General features: G+C 40.3%; 1 protein-coding gene across 2 annotated transcripts in view; it reads left to right on the forward strand.

Moving 5' to 3' along the window:
- nrg2a (neuregulin 2a) overlaps positions 1-24,041 on the forward strand; it is a 66,725-nt gene that overhangs the window by 39,704 nt on the left and 2,980 nt on the right. Inside the window, exons 4-10 of one of the 2 annotated variants that reach the window (XM_034140152.1) lie at positions 10,734-10,833; positions 15,742-15,800; positions 18,768-18,791; positions 20,431-20,533; positions 20,758-20,881; positions 21,035-21,162; positions 21,309-21,530. In XM_034140152.1, coding sequence (XP_033996043.1) covers positions 10,734-10,833; positions 15,742-15,800; positions 18,768-18,791; positions 20,431-20,533; positions 20,758-20,881; positions 21,035-21,162; positions 21,309-21,530 — 760 coding nt within the window. Of the gene's footprint in view, positions 1-10,727; positions 10,834-15,741; positions 15,801-18,767; positions 18,792-20,430; positions 20,534-20,757; positions 20,882-21,034; positions 21,163-21,308; positions 21,531-24,041 lie in introns of both variants that reach the window. The other variant, XM_034140153.1, reaches the window with a different exon arrangement.

Here is a 24,041-nt window from a genome sequence, read left to right on the forward strand (position 1 = left end):
TATAACAGCCTTTAGGCAAATTTGCAAATATTTGATTACAGACAGATGTGTAACAAAATCATATTAAAATGCATGTTGCTCGTACTTGCTTCGTAAAAAGCTGCTTTTGTATACACAAGCTTTCCAATGCACGAACAAGAAAAGGAAAAAAATATATATATATAAACATATCATTTGAAGGTAAATGCAAAGCCATGACCAAACATAACCAACAGTTTCAAATTCAATCAACTGATTATTTTCGCAGTCCAAGCTTACATGTCATCAACTGAAAGGGGCATGTTTGTTATCTTCTCCAACATCACATCTTACCTCAGGACAGCTGCAGCATGTCAGAGTTCAGGACTTGTTTTGATCTTCACCTACAATAATGTTTAGTTTTCGAGGCGGTCACAAAAAAACGTCACTTCGCCCACGCTCGTTTTCTGTTTTTGTTTACTCTTCGAGCCTTTCAGTATTAGTGGGCAGCATCCGGGACAGTGGAAAGATCCAGAGTGGATGGAAGAGTTGATGTCATGAGCGGATGAACACCCACAGCATCGTACACGCATCGGAGGCATGACATGTTCATGATGAATACAAACCAACGTGACAAGACACTACAACAAGTTGCTGCTGCTCTGCAAACATCCCCATGTATTCGCTGCTCTTTAAGCATCATTTGTTCATACTTACTTATCTTACACCTGGCGCAGATGTGTTTAGATTAAGCATTTTATAATAATGTTAACATTTTATATGTATACGATATTCCATAAACCTTATTTTTCTTCATATCTCAAGATATTTATCAGCTTTTAGATGATTTTAGGTATTTTTTTACATAGCAACAGGAGTTTATTGAACTCTCCATCTCAACCTTAATATGTTATGAGCTCAGAAATGTAAGGGAGTTGGCACATAAAACATAAATCAGATCATTAATATGTTAGTACTTCATAGCATTTTTGACAAGTGCTATGCATGGTACGGGTCATCGGCTTTGTACGTACATGTATGTGCTAATGCAGCTGCTAAATCTTATCATTATCAAGAATCTAGGAATAGTTGGGTAAAATATATTAAATAAAACTAACCAGAAAAGTTTCCAGGAACATCACTGCTAATGCTTGCACTCTTAATTCACTTAATTCACTCTTAATCCCGCCGGTCCTTCCAGATAAGTGGGCGCCCTCAATCAAATCTTTGCCGAAACAACTAAGTTATTGAAAATCCAACCACATCTCACTTTGTTGGATACGCAGTAATCTTGCTGTGTTCTGTGGGACAGTTAAGCCCTCAGTGTGAATGAGTGAGGATATTGCTATGTGTGTGGAGGAAGCAGCTGTTACACTTGAAAAGCTGAGTGATGTGAGCAGGAGGTGACATGAGGTTCTGCTGTGTGCTGGGCTTTGTTAACTCTTCCAGGGCCCCGGACAAAACTCATCTGAGAGACATTTAATAGCATTATAAAAGATTCCCTTTCACCCCGCCTCCCCCGAACCCTCAGCTGTCCTGGTGGTCTTTTCCTCGATGATAACCCCAACTGCGGGTGCAAGAATCTGTTTTAACTTGCCATACAACAAACAAGCACGGCGGCGTTTGTTAATGCTTTCAAAGAGGGTAGAATTATTACCTAGAAATGAAGCATTGCGTCATAAAGACTTGCTTGTTCTGAGTAAGTCATAATTAGCAGTTTCTTGTGAGAATGGGGCTGTGAGTAAACTATTGTTCCCATACATCAAACAGAATCCCCGCGCCTCCTATTACCTTGCTTTTTTAATGAGCGATCCTGTGTGTCTTCGTACTTTTTCAAGTTTTCTTTGAGCACGAGGGGAACATATACTTACACCATTCCATTGCTTCTAGCTCAGGAGTGTAGTACTATAGTTTGGTGGCCACAGCTGTCTCTCATCCTCAACCTCCCATTACTCCATCACGCTTCTTTCTTTTGTTGGGCAACTGTGTTCATCACATCGCGTCTGTTGGGGTGAGTAAGCCCCTTCCTGTGTGTCAGCAGCCATTTCCTTTTAGAGTGTGTAGGTGTGAACTGTGGATGGACTGGGGCTCACTTTAATCACACTCGCAGTGAACTCATACTTTAGTATACAGGAGGCCGGAAGCCTGACAAAACAGCAGCGCTAGTGCCCTTGGTCGGGTCGTATAGCGAGTGTGGGAGGTGTGTGTACATTAGCGGCACACACACACATAAGCAGACTTTGTGCTTTCTGGCTTTCGGGGGACAGCGGAGGGGAAACCTTTAGACCTAGCAGCTGGCCACTACCGTAGCTGTAAGCACAAGACCCAAATATGGAGTGTGGTATATGTCTTCAGTATCTGGTACAAGGTTGCAAAAGTCTGTCTTTCCTCAGAAATGAGCACCAGATGTTAATGATGAAGGGCAACGGGGAGATGTGGACGCTCCAAGTTATGTCCTTTTAAAGTGATGGTTATGAAGAAAAAGTTTCTGATACTTCAATATTTTTGACATTCTTCTTCAAGGATCCTTATTTTTGTATCCAGTACGCAAATCGGAGTGGTCGGAGGAGTAAGACATTACTGCAGATGCACTTAATTATAAACCTGCATAAAACGCTGAAATGTATGTGAAGGATTTCATTTTTAAGTGAGTTTCCACAGAAAGTAGTACATTTCATTTACATATGGTTTTAATGTAAAAAAAACCGTACACTTTTTGAGAAAATGTAGACATGTTAAATCAGGCTAGTTCTTCGTCTAATCATAAATCAGTCAGACGTGTGTATGAAGTGTGTACATCCCAAAGATAAACTTCAAATATTAGAATGTAGATCTGGAAGACATCTTGTTTTTTTTTGTTGCAATAGCTGAGCAGAAGAGTGTGTTCCACAGATTATTCCTGCTGGTCCTCAGGTTCAAACATGGCTCCTTCAAGTCACAAATCTACTCTTCTGACCTTTACCACCAGTGTTACTGTCCGTCAGGTGAAGTTGGACAAGAGGCACAGGTTTTTCTTTTGGATGGATAACTGGAAACATGCTACAATTCTCCTTTTTTCCTTGGGTGAATCTCTGAGTTTGCTTTAGGGTACGTCCCTGCTTTAAGATGTCATTAAAGGTTTTCTGTAGGGGTCATTTGCCTCATCTCACCTTGTGCTGCTCACGTGTGACTGCAGTGTCCACACACAGATGCAGGCACAAGCATTCAGTAAACAATACTTAGAGTGGGGAAAATGAAAGCAACAGCGTCAGGAACGCCACGCTTTTCCCGAAAGGACCGAGAGAGGAACAGCCCCGTGTGGAACGTGCAGCAGAAAACACCATGTGTCACTTTGTTGCCAACTGCCCGCATCGTGGTGCCTGCCATACCAGCGCCCGCACCATACCATACCCTGCCCTTCCTAAGTGCACTTTGATTCTTTGCAGTGCACGAGCAGCTGTTGTGCAATCACACACACTGGGCTGCTGTTTGATTTCCCTTCAGTGCAGAGACGATCGAGGCAGGCAAGACCAGGCATATCAGCTATGTGACTGAAAAATGGTAATAGGAGACTAGAATATAAAAGAAGACACACTGGTTGTGGCAGTGGCAGTCTTGCTGAAGAGTGGGTGGTAGATTAATGTTCCTGGCAGGCTCCATTTTGTTCATTTCTAAACATTCCTGTTTCCTACTGAAGGTGTTTGAATTGTGGATGATTTTCTATTGAAGAAAAGCTTTTAAGTGCACTCTCAATCACAATGGGTTCTTTCGTGCGTCCTACCTACAGTAAATAGTCATTTAATTCCTCTATGGGTATTTGACATGAAATCTCTTTTGTTTTGAACTCTATGCTTGAAAACACAGATGCTGGATATTGGCATTGATTGGGTGTGCCTACAGTGTACTGTAAGCGTGGAAGTAGGTGCGTGCTTGTTTTTGTTGGCTTTGGCACGCTGAACTATTTTCCAGCTTAAGATTACTCCTGTATCCATCTCTTTTTCCCCCTTTCTTCTCATTTGTTTTTTGCTTTTCTTTCAATGCGGCTACATTTGTCTGGACTTGCGCTCCTTTCCAAATATGTTGCCTTTCTAAATCTGAATATAAAAACTGCGTATTGTTAGCAATTGCTCATTCAATTAAACAAATTAAGATCAAATCAATCTTTCTTAAATACAAAAGCTAATCTTTACATGCAGCAGATCCTACTTGCAGATGCTAGTCTTCAAACAAGATCCGGACATTTATCTCGCTTTGTTATTGGTATTATTTGTCTCCGGCTCCACTTTCTATAGAGCTAGAAAACCACCTACATTACTAATAGCTCAAAAATTGCGGTCTCTGTCGTGCATGCATCTTCTTAACTGCCTCTGCACATCCTCTTTCACCACATCAGACCAGCTGTCAACGGCTTTGATTGAACCCAACCACACTCACCAATCTGGGCTTTTGTACTTTTTCCTTTTCTGTTTATCTTACTTATTCATTCCAGCTAGGATAGGCAGTCTTTTCAGATTGCGGAAAGGAACATAATGCAGTTTACCAAGTGTAGCAAGAATGCATGCAATATGAATTAGCCTCAAGTATAGAGATAAAAGATCTTGGTCCAAGCTGTAACAGGAGACATGTCAGACATTCCCTGCCAAGAGTCGGGAGGTGAGGCGAGAAGGGGAGGAGAGGGGAGGAAAGGGGGGACTCCCAGCTTTTTTTCTGGTACATAAAACTGACTTGTGGAAAAGCATGACTGGGTGGCAGAGCTATTACAGATACCATGACTCCTGAAGGGTCAGTCCTTAAGACATGTATCACTTTCCCATCCAACCGGTTTATTTGGCCTTTGGGATAGGAGTTTAATTTTTCTCCTTGTCCGATAAAAGAAAGAGTTAAAAGCGCAGTGTGGTATTTAAGTTTCAGGCCACCTGTTGAAGGATTTCTGCAGTTAGCACTTTATTCAGTTCAGATTCTAAAGTACTAAAGTGTGGCAGAGAACTCCATAGTTTATCTTGGAATAAAAACACATTGTACATTTATATAATCTGTTCTATATTTAATATTCCATCTGTCATATATGTATGTATATATGCATAATACCTTGTTAATTCAACATGTATATTTTCTACTTTCTTGTTTATTTCTAGTCTTTGCATTTTTATTGTACAATGCCATGTCTTTTTTATTCTGCTACAATGCAAACATTTCCCAAATTGGGAATCTTATCTTATCTTATTGTCAAGTATTGGTGTAACTAAAAGAGTTTGGCATGTATTTGATTCCTTAGAAAGCAGGTTTGAATGTGTAATATAATTAACTTTTACATGACTGACAGGTTCAAGATCTTCATGTTGGCTTCATTTGTTTGTTCCTGAACCTTTGTGTCCATTCATCTTCCTCAATACGCTGCAGATGTGTAAAACTGGCAAAGACTCACCAGGTCTGCACACTGTTCCCACTCACTTACAAACTCCCAAATACTTTAAACTTTTTATCCTGATAACATTGCTTTTAAGAGTGAAAACACAAAGACATAACACAGTCCAGATGGAACCGATCCACTGCTGGTAGAATAACTACCTTGGCTTTGTTCCTGCGCAGAATCAGGTTCTGTCTCGTGCTTCAGCGATGGGCTTTCTGGTCAATTGCGTTGCAGAAGTGAAAAAGATTAAACCAAGCTGCGGTAAATTATCAACATTTGTCATAAATTAAGGGGGACCTGTGTATAGCTCTGCACCATAGACAGGCCAATTGAAAATGTATTTCATTACACATGTTGGGGCTGGGTTGTGAGGTGCAGTGCAGGGCTGGGATTGAGTGTGGCCCTTTGCTGTTTGCTGCATATGCACAGGGTGCCTCAAGAGAAGAAAAAAAAACCGGTGCAATAGGGACCTCTTTTTTCATTTTTACGATTTTCCTAGAATCCTTTGGAGAGCGTGGAAAGACAGGCATGTTTATGAAGGTTTCCAGATGGTCCCGCCTGCACCCCCAGCTTTTCTTTTCAGTTCTTGGGCCATGAAGGATTAATCAAAGTCAGTGGCGAGGGCTGATGGCTAAACACTGTGGCTCTCGCGAACCTAGAGGAAACCCCTCTTCAACTCCAACTCAGATTCAGCCCCTGGGCTACATAGCAGAGGAAAGTTGAAACCCGAGGTTCAAAAACCAAGCAAACTTAACTAAACCCTGGCCACATAAGTGCGGATAAACGTAGTGTGTTTATCACAGCGGTTGATCTCCTGCGGGTTAGAGGAATTTGTCTCCTACATCCAGCCAGGAAAGCGGGGCTAACCCCGACGGATACACCTGAACTCTGATCCCCTTTGTGAGCTGGGGAATTGTGCTGCTTGGTATTTATGGATTCTCTGTTACATGTAAAGATTTTAATGGAGTTTGATGTCATTCTGGCCATGACTCGAATCCGCTCGCCGTGATTGAATGCATTCGCACTATAATGCAAGACGAGTACAAAACATCCAGATTGCTATGATCAGGCAAAGGTCTCTCTTTTATCTACCATTTTAGCCTCACCATTACCGCCTGGCCTCTTGGGGATGGATGCAGATAAAAGGGCTGTCTCTTGAAAGAGGATGACAATAAAAAACACAAAAGGAGAGTTAGAACGAAACTGTTAATTTTTAAATAAGCTATTTCTGTTTATAGCGCTGCACACCGTTGCCTTAATCATCACCTTGAACATCCTTCGTTTGACAGGACCTGAGCAGGTGGAGCAGAGGATTGTCAAGTGACAGAATGTGTAGCTTGTTTGGTTCATAAAACAAATAGATTGAATTACAATAGCTTTTAACAGGTTTTGAACCAATATTACTGATGCATGACACTGCAATGTACTTTCTTTATTAGACACATGCCACTCTGAACAGCTGCTCCACATGAAAATGATGAACACGCGCAGCATTCACTACACATGTTAATATGCCAACTGTCAGTAGATATCTCTGTGGTGTGTTCACAGCAGACTCACTATGTGATTACAAATGAGTCCGTCTTCAATTGGACATTCAACATTGTTCACATTAAAAAAACTTGAGATAAAATAACACAGAAGACACAGCACAAACATTGAAAGACAGATTGAGAAGAGATGAACTGTATGACTCTTGCAGAGCTCTGTGGTTAGGTCTGTGACCCAGGCTCCCACTGAAACAACAAAACTGTCCTAGATATGGTCGTGTAAACACAGAAATATGTTGAAAACAACTATTGCAAGGCAAGCTATTTTCCTTGAAAGCAGTTGTTTAAACTATAAGATTGCTGATGCGTTGTATTTAATTTAATTTATAGAGGAAATATATTCCCACAAAGTCTTGCCAAAAGTTTAGTTTTACAACCACACCAGTGCAATAATTTAAATATACATCTAAATCCACCACATATGCAGCTACACGGGATGCTGCTCTCTTGTTTGTATTTTTTATCCCTGATTATGTCAATACATTTTCGGACTTGTCATTAGTTTTAACCTCGAGTAAACATGTAGTGCAGCCTGAGTAAACACTGTATTGGCTGAACCTGATCACCTCAGAAAACACTGTTTTGTCCCTGAGAGCAGGACCTCTCCTTGTAAGGGTTTTACAATAAGTGAGATAACTACTACCAGCAATATCTGTGGTGGTTCTGTCCATGTTTTAATCATGTGGTTTGTTCTGGAACACATACATTACATCATATATGCACTTGGCCCTTGGATAATACATAATTGAATTAGCAAATATAAGTGTTGCAGGCCCTCGTGTGGTTTTGTGTAAGGCAACACAGTTTTCAGTGATGCAAGTGCCCAGAATTAACCACGGACTCTCGTGCAGAAAGTCCATGGCTTCTTAACATTTTACTACTTCTCAGCAGGTTCTCACCTACGGTAATATTGTCAAACCTGAAGAGGGTGCACATATGATTTATAGCTGTCCGGGCATCAGTCACCCCGCTCAAAGTATCCAAACTTCAAACTTGAGTTTCTGGTGCTTTTAAGTTTTCAGTGAAAACTCAATAAAGTTTGACTTACGTTGGCTATTCACAGAGGCAATATTACAGATGACATTGTGTTGCATCCAGGCCCTGTATGCTGCCGAGCAGGTTTTAATAAATGCTTTTTAATTGAGCATTTCCCAGCTTTGTTTTTTTGTATGACATCAGAACGTTTCCTTACTTCTCTGTGATAAACCAGTGTATCTGCAGAGGGAGTATTTGTAAGTAAAGAAAGGAGTATGGTAGAGAAAATTGGAACGTTGACTGTGCAGTGTCATAGATTGGATATCAGTTAAAGGCTGCAGGCAAAACATTTTTTCTATATCTATCGTTTTTTATTTAATTAGGTTACGTGCCACTGAAAAGCTAGTTGTTGCAGTTGGATGTATCTTAGTTGTGTGGATAGAAAATTCAAACATTTTACATGAAGGTTATAAAGCTGAGTTGTGATGGATTATGGTCATTTATCTGAGGTCTTGAGAACATTACAGGTTGAGGTTTTCCTGCAACACCATTCAGGGTCTGATCCTGGGAGCTCTTGTCAGTCGGATTCTCATTGTTGTTTTCTGATAATTCAGTTGGGACATTTTACGAATAAATAGGTACAGATACTTGGAATATATCCTGTCTTTGAAAGAAAGTGGATCTCTTAAAGAGCTCATCATACAAATTAGGTTGAGAAATATAACCAATAATGCTTTAAAATGTCTTGGATACGAAACCAAAACGGAGTTTTCCTGTGGACATTGAATTTTCAGAAACCCTGGTGGTGGGGCAGGAAAACAAAGCCGGTAAAATACATTAATACCTCTGAATGAAAGTATTGTAGTCCTATGTGGTTTTGCATTCTTTGAATCCCAAATGTCATGCAAATCGGTTGAATATTTAATGGTTTAAAGAAATGTAGAGATCAATGCCCATACAGACATCTTGTAAATAGAAACTGTGACCATTAAACAGACAAAAGTCGTCTGTGGTTCATTACAAGGAGAGGTCCTGCTCTTTAGAGTCAAAGTGCCATGAGACTCTGAGTACAGTGAAGCAGATTTGGTATGACCGGTAGCCAAATAAACTTGCCAGGGTTCAAATATCAGCCTTGATCCTTTCTGTGTGAAGTTTACATGTTCTCCAACTCCCTTTGTGGGTTTTCTCCGGGTCGTCTGTTTTCCACCCGCAGTCCACCCACATGTAAACCAGGTGGACTGGAGATTATGTGTTCGCAGCATGTTGTGTGTGTGTCCGCCCGCCCCTGCAGAGCGCTAATGATCTGTCCAGGACCTTCCCCTCCCTTCCAGCAGTGCATTCTGGGATGGGCCGCTGCCCCAGATAGAGATCCACGCAGCTAGTTTCGCCACCTTTTGTGTTGGGTGTTTTACAGTTGAAGACTGCACAAGGCTTCTATTTTGAGCGTAGGAGGTGTTTTACAATGTTTTGAGGATCCCTCCTCCCGACAGCTTTGTCTGATCTTTTTTTACGAGGCGTTTTACACGCCAGCACTCCGAGTGAGAGGTCAGGTGTGACGATGAGGTAGTTCTGATTAACTGGTAGACCTGGAAAGGTTTTTGGAAACTATTCGAGGTGTCAGGGGATGCGTGCTGTGTTATGTTGGAAATATTAAATCATCTATAAGGGAACTTTGTAAGAGCAACAACATGACAGCTTTTGACTAAAGTGCAAAAATGACATCCTTTTTAACAGCAATAATAAAAGTTCACCTTTAAATCAAAAGTCATATCAGCATGTCTCATCAGATTAATGACTCCGTTTGTTGTTGGGAAGGGTGTTTGTAAGAGGAAACCTGTATGTCTGCCAGAACCTGAAAACCTGAATACATGCCAACAGTATCACAGAGAGGAAGTAGATATCCTATTTTGGTTATATAAAATATGAAAATACATATTTGGAATTTTATATATAATGCTGTGTTTTGGAATACACAAAATGCTGACTTGTTTGTGATATTCAGACTCATACTGATTTAATTTATTTGGCTTTGTTATGCTAACTAGCAAGGGATCCCTGTTGTTTTAGCTAATCCAGAAGTGTGCTTTTGAAAAGGATGCACTTTTTGCACCAGAGGATTGAGTCAAACTGACTTCCTCAACTCTGACACAGGATTATGAAATCTTGTTCTGGTGGCAAACAGCCTATTTTATGTCAGAGCAAGTGGCCCAGCTGAGTAAAATGTAATTTCTTGTCACAACATTCTGCATGACACGAGCATTCAGGCTGCTCGAGCTGATGCGGTTGTAAAGGTCTTTCCAATCGGAAAAAGTCTGTGTTTCTACCAACAAACTGTCACATTCTGCAGAGGTGCTAAGAGCGCCAGACAGCAGGTAACACGGATACAATCACGTGTCAGCATCTGACACTCCTCCTTCCTCAAGCCCCATCCTGTCGCTGTGCACCTCTCTCAGCACTCCCCTTCCTTCAAACGTCCCTGCTTTCGTCCCGATAAGCATGCTTCATCCCAAACATATTATATCTATTCAATCAGGGGGATTAAGTGCAGATACATGACTTCTTGGACCATTCCAAGGACCTGAGTCAACGCGTAAACAACTCCTACGCTATGTCAGGGAAATATTTATCTTTGCTCATAGAACTTCTTGAGATAGTGTCAACACTGCTTAGAGGCATAATTACATTTGTGGATGGGAAACTAAGAGTTCTCGTGGAAATACAAGTGTATAATATGAGTTCAACTTAGAATACTAAATAATAATGTGTGATCATGCCATTTTATGTCCAAATCATCATCAGCAAGAGTAATATTGACCAAAAAAATGTTTCTTTTTTCTCATTAACCACAACGCCTGCTCCAGACTCAGGCCACGCCAGAAAATGCAACGACACGGAGAAAGCCTACTGTGTGAATGGCGGCGACTGTTCCTTCATACGCGGTATAGATAAGCTTGCCTGCAAGTGAGTTATATTCTTATTTTTTTCTATTCACCTTGAAAATATACATTTTTTGACATCGTAAAATACATGTATTGTATAACATTCAAATCACTTTTCATGATGTTTCCAGTAATATTCCAAACTCTTCATATTTTTTATCCTGCTGTTTATTTTCCTGATAGCACTTGATCTATGCTTTCCTTTCAGCAGCAGCAGCAACACATCACAGGAAAATGCTGCCAGTCTTCCTAACTACCCACCTGTTGTGTATTTTAACACTAATAATGGAGTGAGGCGGTGGTGTGCTCATCCTTTTATGTCATGTTTAGTGTACAGGAGGGCTTCACATTAAAAGCCTTTTCAAAATGTCATGAGTCACTGGTTTAGTAGTGAGCAAATATTTATGCTTGTTAGAGGCCCCCAGTGAGGTAAATAGAATCCTTGCTTACATTTGAGGTCCTTGGCAGAAGGGATCAAGACCCATGTGTAAAGTGCGCCTGTGTCTCTCAGCTTTTCAGGAAGAAAAACACATTGACATTAACACAGAAACAACCTTTTTTATGCTTTGAGAAACCCATTTTAGTTGAGTTGGACAAAAGGTCAAGGAGCCTTATTTGACACGATGTTCAAGAGTTATTTAAAAAAAAAAAGTGTTTTCCCTTTTCAGGACACTGACAAGGTTTTATGAGTAGAGATTCAATGACATCAATTATTTCGATAATCGCTCAAGATTAAGAATCACTGCTTTCTAATTCTCAAATTTTAATTATGGCTGCTTTCATTTTTGGACATTTTAAGATTTTTTTCTGACATTTCACAATTCATTTATTCAAGGAAATACCCGTCAGATGAAAATCATTGTAAGTCAAACCTAATAGTTATAGCACAAACTATGCACATATGTCTTGCCATGGTTGTCAAACATTATGTTGCATGTGGGCCATATGTCACATAGCATTAGTCCTCTGTCTGGTTTGAAATAGAGCTGAAACATTGGCAACGCTTCGGTGCCCAGTTGGCCCGAGGAAGAATGCTCGACAAGCAACGAGGACATGGCTGCAACAGCCGTTCAATACGCTGTGTACAAATTGGAGGCAGCAATAACTCAATTGCTGCAGCTAATTCACTCACAGCCGGGGCATGGGTCCAGAAAAGTTGGATAATGCAGTGAAGGCCTGCAGGGATTTGTTGCCCCCCAGCCATCTCATTCAATATAGGCCAGGCTTCAGTGGATATTACTCACTGGCTAAACAAGTCCTGCAGACAGCTAGTCCTACTTTAATGCCCTGCTCCTTCACTCTGAAGGATACACTTTGTTTTGGGCAGACGTTAAAGTTAACAAATGACCCACAGTAAGTAACTCACTAAATGTAAACATCATTTTTCTGATGATTTTCTTCACATAAATTAGCTATAAAAAACAAATGTAGACTTGTTTAACATATTGTCCATGAATAAAGCGTTTATCATTTTTATGGACTTTTTCCAGGACATTTTCAGAAGGTTTAATTTACATTTAGTTGGATAAAGATAATGTAAATAATATTTTCTTGATCAATTGAGGAGGTGTTTTAAAAAACTTGTTTGCTTATTCCATGGGGGATGTTTTAAAACTTTAGACCAACAAAACTGGAAGATATTCAGCTCATTTAAAACGGAGAAAAACCATCAATATCACACGAGAGAAGCTATCAAATAAGATGCAGATGAAGATTCTGTCAAATGACTAATCAATTGAGAAACTAATGGTTTCAGCCCTATTCAAATGTATACAAGTATATTAGCGTTCTTCTTTCTAAGGGAACTTATTTAACTTTGAACAAGTCACCTCTCTGTGGGACTTGACAGAGGATTATGTAATTGTATTGTACATAAATACAGTATATACAGTATGTAGAACATAAGTACAATTCCACACGCTTCATGGAAAATCTTTTCCTTTCTAAATGTTTATTTTTCATCAAAGAATAATAAATAATGACAGTGATGTATTTTACACCAAAGTTAAAACGAGTGGTAATAGAGTTTGCAGCTGCACATTTGCACGCTCATCTGATTTTTAAATTACGCAGTGACCGTTTATTTATTTCATCTTCCAGCCAAGTTTCCTAGGTCTAGGTGGTGCTATCCCCCCGTTAAACACCATCACTCAGGATGAGTAATTTAATGCTGAATGTTATGGTGCTCCTGGGAGGCGTTGTGTGAAACCAGTAAATCAGGAGCAATGACCTTTGTTGGACTGGTGGTGGTCTAGACTGTGAGAGGAATGCCGTGCCCCTCAAAGACCAGCCGCTCTTCCTAATGGGCTTGTAATGAGGAAATATGGTTTGTCTTCACTCACTTGATGCTGATGATACAGTAGTTTGTCCGCAGTTGCAAAAGTATGATGCTAAATGTCAGAGAACTTGATTAATGCTTCAAACAATGAAGAGAGTTGTCCAGTCATGTTTTCCAGGTGGTTTCATTTCCATATAATTTTTAGGACTGGAAATACAGGAAATTCTTTCTCCTCATTTGATTACTTTTCCTCCCTGTCTTTTATGGTTATAAAACTGTCACATTTGGAGGTAATAAACACATACCAGCTCACGACAGGCACCAGGAGAAGAAGCCACATTAACCCACTTTTTGCTCCATGATTGATTTATTGATCACATGGGCCCAGTAGTTCAACACTTTTAATCCCTATCTGATCGGATCAGATTTGGATTTTGGGTAGTTCAAAACCACAAAACAGGATTAGTATCACTTTGATATCCGATCAGATCAGGAAATCAAATCCAAGCTTTAATCTGGATCAAATCTTCAAAACGGGTAGTTCAAACCGACAACACTGGATTTGGATCAGTTTGATCCCAAAAAACTGGATTATCTTGATCCCACCAGAGGGGTGGATTACCAGAGCAAAATGTACTGTAAAATGTATTTAAAAATATGTTTCAATATAAATAAGATGGCAAAGTTTGTTAACTGAAATAATATACAATCTTTAGCCTTCATGGCAAATCAATTTTATTTTTCATTTTTTGGTCACGTTTGTGGTGGCCTATTTTGTTTTCAACCAAATGTTGATGACATAAATGTGTATGCTCATAAAACAAAGACTGTCAATCACAAATGTAATTTAGATTAAAGAAAAAATATCTTCAACAAAAAAAAAAGTCCATCATCTGTCGTCACCTTTCAAACGTAATTGCGGACAATAGATGTCTCTGCAATGTGGTCTCTTGTCTTCCTTGTATTCTTTTTCATATCCACTAGATGGAGATCGGTAGGATTAAAGCACTGATATTCAGGATCTAGTAATCTTGAAAAGTCTGAATCTGGATCAGAGTGATCCTATCCTGAATTGCTTTGAAATACTGGGACAAAATCTGGCCGAGTTGTCTGATCCTGGATCACAAAGAATGGGATTTCAAAATCTGATCGGATCTGATTGAGATTAAAAGTTTTGAACTACTGGGGAAAGCAGCACATGGTTTATCCACAGATACATTCCACTTTTCTTTTTCCCCATACAGACTGAGGTCAACAAGAGCCTCTGAAGCCCAAATATGACCTTTTCATATCACTATGTCAAACTTGTTTTTGCTAACTAGCAGGGTATTTACCTTTTTAATGTTTATTTATTTGAGTTTTTTAAGTTTTAGTATACGTTTGCTCACTTGTACTGTAGTAGCATTTCTTTGTTTACTATTAATGGTAAAGCAGTTTATTTCTTTACTGTGTAATATTGATAAAAGGGAGGGAGCCTTGGTATGGGGGTCAGATGGTCACAGGTTCAAACCCCACTGCAGTCAGCATGTCGTTGTGTCCCTGGGCAAGACACTTCACCCCAAATTGCTCCTGTGGGGATTGCCCACAGTATTGAGTATGTAAGTCGCTTTGGATAAAAGCGTCTAACAAGTAACATGTAATGTAATGTAATGTAAAAGAGGCCCTATTATACTTAATGTCAGGTTGATATTTGTATGTTGTGCCTCTACTGTGACATGTTTGCATGCGTGGGAGAGAAACTTCATCTGGAGGGAACATGGGGGTTTTGCACACCATTTACATGCACAGAAACCTATACAACACACTACTGGAGAGGGTAAACCCCAAAAAGCATAATAGGGCCTCTTTACATAATGTTTACATGCGTGGGAGAGAAACTTCATCTGGAGCGAACTTGGGGATTTTTGCTTTTGCACACCATTTACATGCACAGAAACCTATACAACACACTACTGGAGAGGGTAAACCCCAAAAAGCATAATAGGGCCTCTTTACATAAAAAATATTAACATCATTTTTTATGGGAATAACAATCATCTTTGGAAGTGTTGCTTCTTGTGTTTTCACTTTGTGTGCTTTCTCCATGTGGCTTCACAGTGACATTCAACAATACGCCTGAAAGGATTTCGACCCCCCGGTATTTACAGTGCACCTCACTTCCTGTGTTTTTCCTTCTCATAACACTTGTCTGCTCCTTCCCAGATGTCCGGACGGATACTTCGGCCCACGGTGCTTACAGACTGAGCCGCTGCGGCTGATTATGCCCAAGCCTACAGAAAGTATGTCCACTTGATATGAGCAGCTGAGAACAGAGACACAGTTGTCACTGGATTACCTCTGGACTGACTCCTGCTGCCCAAAAGTTCTCTTCCTCTTTCTCCTCCTCTTTCTCTTCCTCAGGTCAATGAGCTGCGCGTTACACCATGCACACGGTGGTGTCGTCCATGGGAACACTCTGCTTCTGCTGTCTGTAGTTGTGCTGTTGTTCTAATTCTCTCTTTCTCTCCCTCTCCCTCCCTCCCTATCCCCCCCTTCACTCTTTTCTTACGTATACTTTTCACTCTCCCTCTTTCTGTTGTCTCTCTCTTTCTCACTCACCTACCACCCTCCTCCTTCTCCCTCTCTCTTTGTGGCTTTGTTTCTTTCCATCAGGTGTCCAAATGACTTTACTGGTGATCGCTGTCAAACCTACGTTATGGCCAGTTTCTACCGTATGTCAATTTCCTCTTCTGTCACTCTGTCAGACTGTCCTTGTGTCATGCGTGCATGCTGGGTGTTGAGAGATTGCATTAATTTCCTGTTATTATTACCTAATAGATGTGTCTGTGCCTCCTGCGATGACTCATTCACAAGCTGGCAGAGTTTAGTAGAGTCTGTTATTGTGTTTGGTCTGCATGTGATATTGCGTGCCCTTTAACTCGCAGTGTGTTGCATGCACGTTCTTCAGAATACGAGCCGATAGTACGTGTGATAGCAACAAGTAGGCGGCAGAACTCAGATGCTATGTGGATTTGCACAAAGTCAGCTGCATGTGACAACACAGTCTAATGGCAAAACAATTACTAAAACCCTATCTTAATCTTGCTCACTAATGACGCTTGTTTGTGCAATCAGCGGCAAACATAAGCATGTATGATCGAATTAAAGCTGATGGATGGAGAAACAATTAGCATTTACTAAGGCATGACAAATGATGAACCTGTTAAGAGGTGCGCTGGCTTAACCCATAAGGAAGTGTTTGTTGAGGGCCAACAAGACATCTCATGTAGGTTGTGAAATTGCGACACTTTAACATGTGCATCCATAGGTCTGTACATTGTACATGAGCCAACATGAAAACATTCCACTTATGTTTTTCCTGACTAATTTGATTTTTATCTCAAACATAATAAAGGATTTACCAAAGATCAAATCATTCGCAGCAAATATTTTAATGTTAGTGTTCTCACTTCATGGGTTACAAGTAGAACATACTGTACATACAGGCGTTTCTTTCACTTCAAATCAGCCGCATAACTCGCTCAAGACTCAGACTCTAGTAAATCGTAACATCCACACTACAATCCGCCAGTTGTGTTTGTTGCTTCAGAAGAACAGCAACAAAATGGTGCTCTCACAGCAGATGTCCTCAGCTAAGAGTTCACACGCTGCACTACAGTGCCGTGTCAAACTACTTTGCCTGGGGTAAGAGGAGCAAACCTCACACCACTCCACACGGCAACATCAGAAAACAAATCCATCAAAAGCGAAATGAAACAAAGATTTCGAGATAACTATGGATTTGTTAGATCTTGCCCTTGAGGTATTTTGATTTAAAAAAACATCCTCTATTACCTGTTGGTTGATTACTTGAAAGTGTCCCAAGTGAAGCTAAGATAAACGACTGAGTTTGATAGTGTACGGTAATACCATAGAATTAAAATACAACGCCCATTTTGGATAATAGCAAAGAATCTTCTGGTATCTTTCTGCATATTCGTCAGCGTCATGTCTTTGCAAGCCCATGTGGTTGCAATTCAGTGTAACATAAGAGTGAAATAACTAACTGCATCTGCTTTTGCCTGATGTTGCCTTCAGAGCCTCATCCCCGCAGTCTGACTTGCAGAGCTTACACTCAGTGTTTGTTGTATGTTGGCTCAGAGTACAATGCCAATAAACCCTCTTAACTACAAGTAATTTCATCTCACATTAAGTGGAAATGCACTGTGCTGAGATTACTTGTTCTTTTGGCAGAGCAGACAGTGATGTGTGGGAGCTCTTTTTCCCTACACTGTTTTCTGCATTCTGTCTAACTTCGACGCAGCTGTGCAAATGCATCAAGGACAGCATATATTTCCAGCTCTCATCCAGCTACATGAACACAAAACAGGCTTTGATTACTTGCTTTACATTTGAATTTGTTCAAATCAATGACCTGACTATCTGTACGCTTAACAGATTAAAGTTTGAAAGTAAGGAGGGGAGTTAAACAATCAGATGTTCTCTGATGAAACGTTCATCCATCAATAATTGAATGCTGTTATTTAAAATATAAAAGATTAAGCCTCCTCTCAGTCACATCATATGATTTAATATCATTGTTTATCTAAGGATATTAACCTCGTGGGTTGAAAAAAACGTAAGATCAACAGTTATCATGTTCATGAAAGCCCCTGTCAGACATGATGGATGTAGCCGTAAAGGGACTTTTGTTTTTTTGGAAAACTAGCAATCGTTAATGGCCTCGCACATATTTCATTTTCCTACTCTCAATTAAGGAGAATAAATCACAGTTTTAAAGCAGGCACATGTGCACACACACACACGCACGCACTCCATATTTAAAGACCCATCTCCTGGAGGGCGCCTCCCATCCCCAGGAGATACCAAAGAGAAGGAGGATGGCTTCTGCTCCTCAGCCATAAGGGCTTGGCTTTACAAGAGCATGTTGTCATAAGAACAGCTGGGACTAGCTTCAACCCAAGTAAAGCAAGAAAGCTGCCAGAGATATGGACTCAGCTGGTTGGTGCAGCCTCCCTAAGGCCTCTCTGTGCCATATGATATAAAGTCCAGCTATAATTCTTCCTATTCCGAGCGATTACTCAGATACTGTACAGATACACTCCTTTTGACTTGCCTGTTCATGCGATGGGTGTGTTCGGGGAAATGAGAGTGTAGCGTTTTTTTAGAAAGCAGAAAACTGAAAGCCCAGGTAATCTCAGCAGATGACGCATATTTTCCCCCCGAGAGCAATAATGAGAGTGACTGTGCGTCTAATTCTTCCAAATCCCATTAGGAGATTTTGTTCCGTTATGTTATCAAATATAACTCTGCAGGAAACACACACAAATCAGTGAGAATCAGACTGTGTTGAGACATACAGCAAATAGAAAACTGCACACAAAAAAGAAATTGTGTATTGCGATTAGACTATTTTAGACATAACAATCAAATCAGTTAAGAATGAAATGGTAGTTTTTGTGTAGTGTGGTTTTACGTGTGTGTTGCATGCTGTGTGTTCCCATCGTTGACATTACTGACCATGTCATGCCGACAATTACTGACAAAGTGTTTGTTGTCCCAGTTGCCGTAATGCATATTTTTGTTTGCTCCATTGTGTGTTAGAAGGTGTCACTTTCTAAACCTGGTCTTTTGTTTATTTTTGTTTCTCTTCAACTGTCAACCCTCTGCAATGGCAGAGCATCTTGGGATTGAATTTATGGGTATGGAAAAATCCATTTTGACTCTCTGCCCTAGCATAACTACTAAATAGGTGTCCTTCGTGTTGACTTGCTCCCATTCCTGTCTGTGGTTTGAACTGTTAATCATATCGTCCCTTGATTAACCAATCAAATCTCTATCGTACCATTACTCATTATAATGACAAACCCGACGCATCCGATCCTCCATCAATCATCATTAACATGGATGTCCTCACTCGCAACCCTCATACATGTGCAATGGAAATGTAGAACCATTAACAGAGTTTGCAGCTCAATAGCATTTTCCCCCCTTTTTTGGACTGATTTTTGTTTTCTCATTCCATCTGTCATAAGCATGGTGTATCATGTTGGTAGCTACCAGATGTCTCTCCTCAATCTTCACCTTCATCTTTCCAAACCTTTTAGTCTCATACCTCTAGTGTCTGTCTGTTTCCTTTGATATGCCACCCCTTTACTTTTATGTATGTGTTCTGTCCATGTTTCCTGCATCACCCCGTCGTTAGCATAGCTGAAATGTAACTTCTGAAGTATGTCATATAATATCTGTGTAACTGGTCTGAATTATCCTATGAGGATGCTGTGATGTGAGCATGCATTGCTATATTTAGAACCTACATTCATGATTTTCTTCCATCTCCAGCTATTTTCATCCTTCTTTGTTGTTAGCTCTTGTTTTCTGCTAACTTTTCCAGACAAGTGCTTCACTGGTTGAGGGTTGTAGAATGAACGCGAAAGGCGTTTCTTTCCAGATCACAAAATAACACATATAGAAACTGGACCTGCACAAAGATCACTTGTGATTATGATGTGTTTGTTCTTTAGGAACTTGAAACAAATTGGTATGGTGGTGTAAATTGGCAGCTTCAGATGAAAGGAGTTGTACACATTCATTTATTTGTGGTACATTATTTATCAGGGACCACACTACCTCTTAGCTCCATCATGTCCTCCAAGGGCACAGGTCTACCTCAACCTCACACAAGCTCTTCTCTGGAAAAGCACAATTTAAGTCTAAATTCTTCCAGTCATATATTTAATGATATTTCATTTCAAAATGAATGTGTTTAATGAATAAGCGTAAAATAAGATCTCATAATTGTACTTACTGAATCCATGAGCAGATGAAGACTTCTGTAAGTGAATGCAGCTGTTGTTTAAGATTAAGACATGTCAAAACATTTCCAAATCACTTCGGTGACACATCGGTGTTATACTGCACAGTTTGCAGGTTCCGCTGGTCATCCATTAAGGGCCCGAACCATTAAAGTATCATATATTGTATCATTTGAAATTACTTGGATTTTTAGAGGATACAGCTGCTTATTCGATCAGTCCAACTCCCTGCCCCCACCTACGCCGCCTTACTGCAGCGCAGGCGGCAACAGCATCTGTTTATTTGTGATTATGTGCGAGGAAAGGTTTCCCTGTGAAGTGAGTTGTCAGGGAAGGGAAGGTGAAGCTTCATGCTGCTCAGGATTTAGTCTATAAAAAAGTTAGGAAATGTGGATCAGTGAAAAAGTGGTGAACCTGCATTTTTGTGACACTAATTTGTTTCTCTCCTGTTATTTTTCTCCCTGTGCGTGTGCGTGCGTGCGTGTGTGTGTGTCTGTGTGTCTGTGTGTGTGTGTGATGTTGACAGAGGCAGAGGAACTCTACCAGAAAAGAGTCCTGACAATCACGGGTATTTGTGTGGCGCTGTTGGTGGTGGGCATCGTGTGTGTGGTTGCCTACTGTAAAACCAAGTAAGTCCTGCTGATGAATGGATATTTAACATTTTTAACTCCACCTGCCTTTCTTAAAATATGTATGTATACTCAAACTGTTTTCATTGCATGTAATATGCAGAAGAGAAATAGAAGAATACTGTTTATTAGTTAAACATTTTGTTATTTTTATGGTTAACATGTCATCTTTTGTTACTACTAGAGTGTTGAAAGGGAGAAATTGACCAATATTTGCTCAACAGGAAACAAAGAAAGAAGATGCACACTCATCTGCGACAAAATATGTGTCCAGAACATCCCAATCATAACCTTGCTAACGGACCCAATCACCCCGGACCAGGCCCAGAGGAAATCCCTATGGTAGATGTGAGTTTCTGAAAGGATTCCTAACGTTATTAAAGTAAACGCACACAGATGTACTGTACACCAAATGGTTTAATGCTTAGTTATATAATCAAAGCTTGTCTTTTTTTCCCCCCACATTTTTCCATCTGCCAAATCCATTTTTTCCCGACACAGTACATATCAAAGAATGTCCCTGCAACTGAACGAGTCATACGGCCTGCAACAGAGGGATCGTTCCCTGCCAGCCATAACTCTTCCAGATCTCACAACTCTTCCACACGAGCCCATTCATCAACACACAGGTGAGCATTCATAACACCAAACCATTTCTTTAAGCGGTCAAATGCCTCAAACAGGTGAATTGGTTGTCAAAAATACCAAAAGAAAAGGATAGAAAAAAAGGCTCACGCTGGGGTGTGTGCGTGTTAACACCTTTTTTATTTGTCAGACATGAGGAACGGACATGGAGCCTGGAACATTCTGACAGCATCCTCTCCGACTCGCCGGGAATGATGTCATCATCCGTGGGGACCAGTAAATGCAGCAGTCCTGCGTGCATGGAGGCACGGACACGACGCGCTGCTCACTGTGGTTACTCTGACCCCCATCGGACGGGCCTGCACTACGGAGACTCTTTCGACTCGCTGGGAGACTCTCCGCACAGCGACAGGTGGGAAACAGGCCTATGTGGCTCTAGGTTTGGCGTTAACATTCTCGAAAAGTTTGCTCTCTCTGCTGGTTCTCTCTCAGCCTCAGTCCCAGTCAGGGAACTCTGAGATTCAGAGGAAACTGACACACAGCAGGCATGATGATGAAATACGCTAAGGTAGGCAAGTGTGGAAAATGGGGACAATGTGCATACAGCTAGTGTAACATTAGTCCCTAGCCAGTAGTAATTCCGATCGGCTTCAGCTTTCCCTTTTTATTTCCCTTAAGGATCTATGTGACAATTTTGGACATACACTTCTTGGCCAGAAACGATTTAATCCGTGCGTCACAAGGAAAGGTAGAGGATAAATTTAGCACAAAGTGTAGAAGCTGGAAGAAGAAGTTAGTCTGTCAGAAGTGAGAACATATTCCTTTCAACAACCCCAAAGCAGTCTATATTTAGCAGTCCTGCGTCTATTTCTGTTCTCAAGGCACAGAGATGTCAATCTTCTCATGTGTCAACATGTCAAACAAGATTATTTCATCAAATGTCTGAGTGCTCCCAGAACATGTCAACTCAAACACAATTAGTTCACTGTAAATATTGTGCTTTCAGTTCTGCCACATGCTCTTTATTTCATTTGCAATGTCACACATGGTCCAAATTTGAAGGGATATTGTTATAGGGGCCTAGCAATGACCCTCCCCACCCACTCCCAAAATGCCCTCACTGTTAACGTTTACATTTCCAAAACATTTTACAGCTAAGCATCCATCACTCAACAAGCTCAATAAGCACTGAGCTAGGAGAACATACAGGGATATGGGAGCACTATTGAGCCATATATTAAAAGTATGAAGTTTGAAGCACAAAAACAGTGGGTGAGTTATCTTTTCCAAAAGTAGACAACTTTTTTGAGGGATTGGAATGATGGCCCAGCTATGTTGAGGAAGTCGGTCTTTGTTGACCCTGTAATTGAAGACCCTGTGTTTAAGGTTTGAAAAAACATGCTAAAGGTTGCTTTACATGAGGTCATCCAGCCCTTTTCTACCGATAGCTTACACACAGCCTTATTAACATTTGCTTCAAGTCTTTAGAATCAATATTTACCCTAATGTCTTCTGTATTGGATCTTTAATTATTCTCAGCATCAGCCAATCCATTTAAAATGGGTCACCACATAAGATCATTTGGATAGGACCGTATGATAATCGGTATGATAATCAGATCTCTGAGCCAAGGTGCCCACAAAACAGACATCCTTTACTGAGTTACTTATTAACCAACAAAGAGTGATCACATTCTTAGACGATTGCGTTTGAAGTTATTACCCTTTTACAGGGTTGTCATAACAAACAATTAATTGTGCAAGTGCAGAACACTAACTGTTCTCCATTTTAAAACGGCACAGGCCTCAGGTATGAAGTCAAAATGCAAGAAAAAACGAGTTCAAATGCATTGAAACTAACAAAAAGATGAACAGAAGATAACAGAATGCATAGTGACCCACTGACCTCACAGGATAAGCCTGCTTGCTTATGGCTTTAGAGTTTTAAGTACATATCATTCGGGCCAACTAGAGCCACACTTTGGACCAGATGTAGACCTTACACACTTAACACATTAACTTATGCCTGCTAATGCTGCAAAATGCTTACTTGAGGTGTTGAATATGCAAATCGGTGCATGTCCAACTTCAGTCCCTGGGCCAAAATGAAAGTAATGGACCAAGAATATTCCTAATGTCTTTATAGCTGCATGCATCCATTTAAGTATTAAAAAATGTCCAGAAATGACGACATGACTTAAGCCCCTTTCCCACTGGACATCCCACTAACTCCCACTAACATCTGGCTTTTTCTCTTTCGTGGGAAAGGTTATAATCAGCATTCATTCCCGGGACAAATCACTTGTGAAGTCACAGGTATTTGTCGGCTCCAGCTTTGATCAGCAGTGATAAAAATATGACCCATTTTATTGTACAATGTCCATGACACATGTTGAAGTGGAGATATAATAAATAAAATCAACAGAGTTTTGGAGAATTATTAGAATGTATAGAGTACAAAACATGTAATTTATTTGGAAAACTACCAGATTCCATCAGTAATTTTATCACACTGATTCATGTAAAAACTCACTTTACACACACAAAAGATACAAATTATAACTCCTTAAAACCTTTTTTTACTCTTTCACTGTTCCAACAATGACCTACGCTGGTTTGTGAGTTTCAAAAAGAGACAGAATAAGTAACAATGTAAAAATAAAGTAACCATCTTAAATACTTTTTACTGTTTATTAACCCTGTTTTCCGGCACGTCAAGTGTGTTTTCCCATGTCCTAATTTTGGTAGCATAAGGGTATGACTTACTGCAGCAAAAATGTAAATAAGATACTGTATAAATGACAAGACTATGCAGTCCTGGCCTATTATCTGCAGCAAATAAACAGTGCCTTTTATAGACTGTCAAAAACAAGCTGGACAAGATGTGTCTTGCCTCCTCTGTGCATCAGCTTCATCGTCCCAAC

The sequence above is a fragment of the Trematomus bernacchii genome, unplaced genomic scaffold (assembly GCF_902827165.1).
Source record: "Trematomus bernacchii unplaced genomic scaffold, fTreBer1.1, whole genome shotgun sequence".
NCBI classification, from domain to species: domain Eukaryota; kingdom Metazoa; phylum Chordata; class Actinopteri; order Perciformes; family Nototheniidae; genus Trematomus; species Trematomus bernacchii.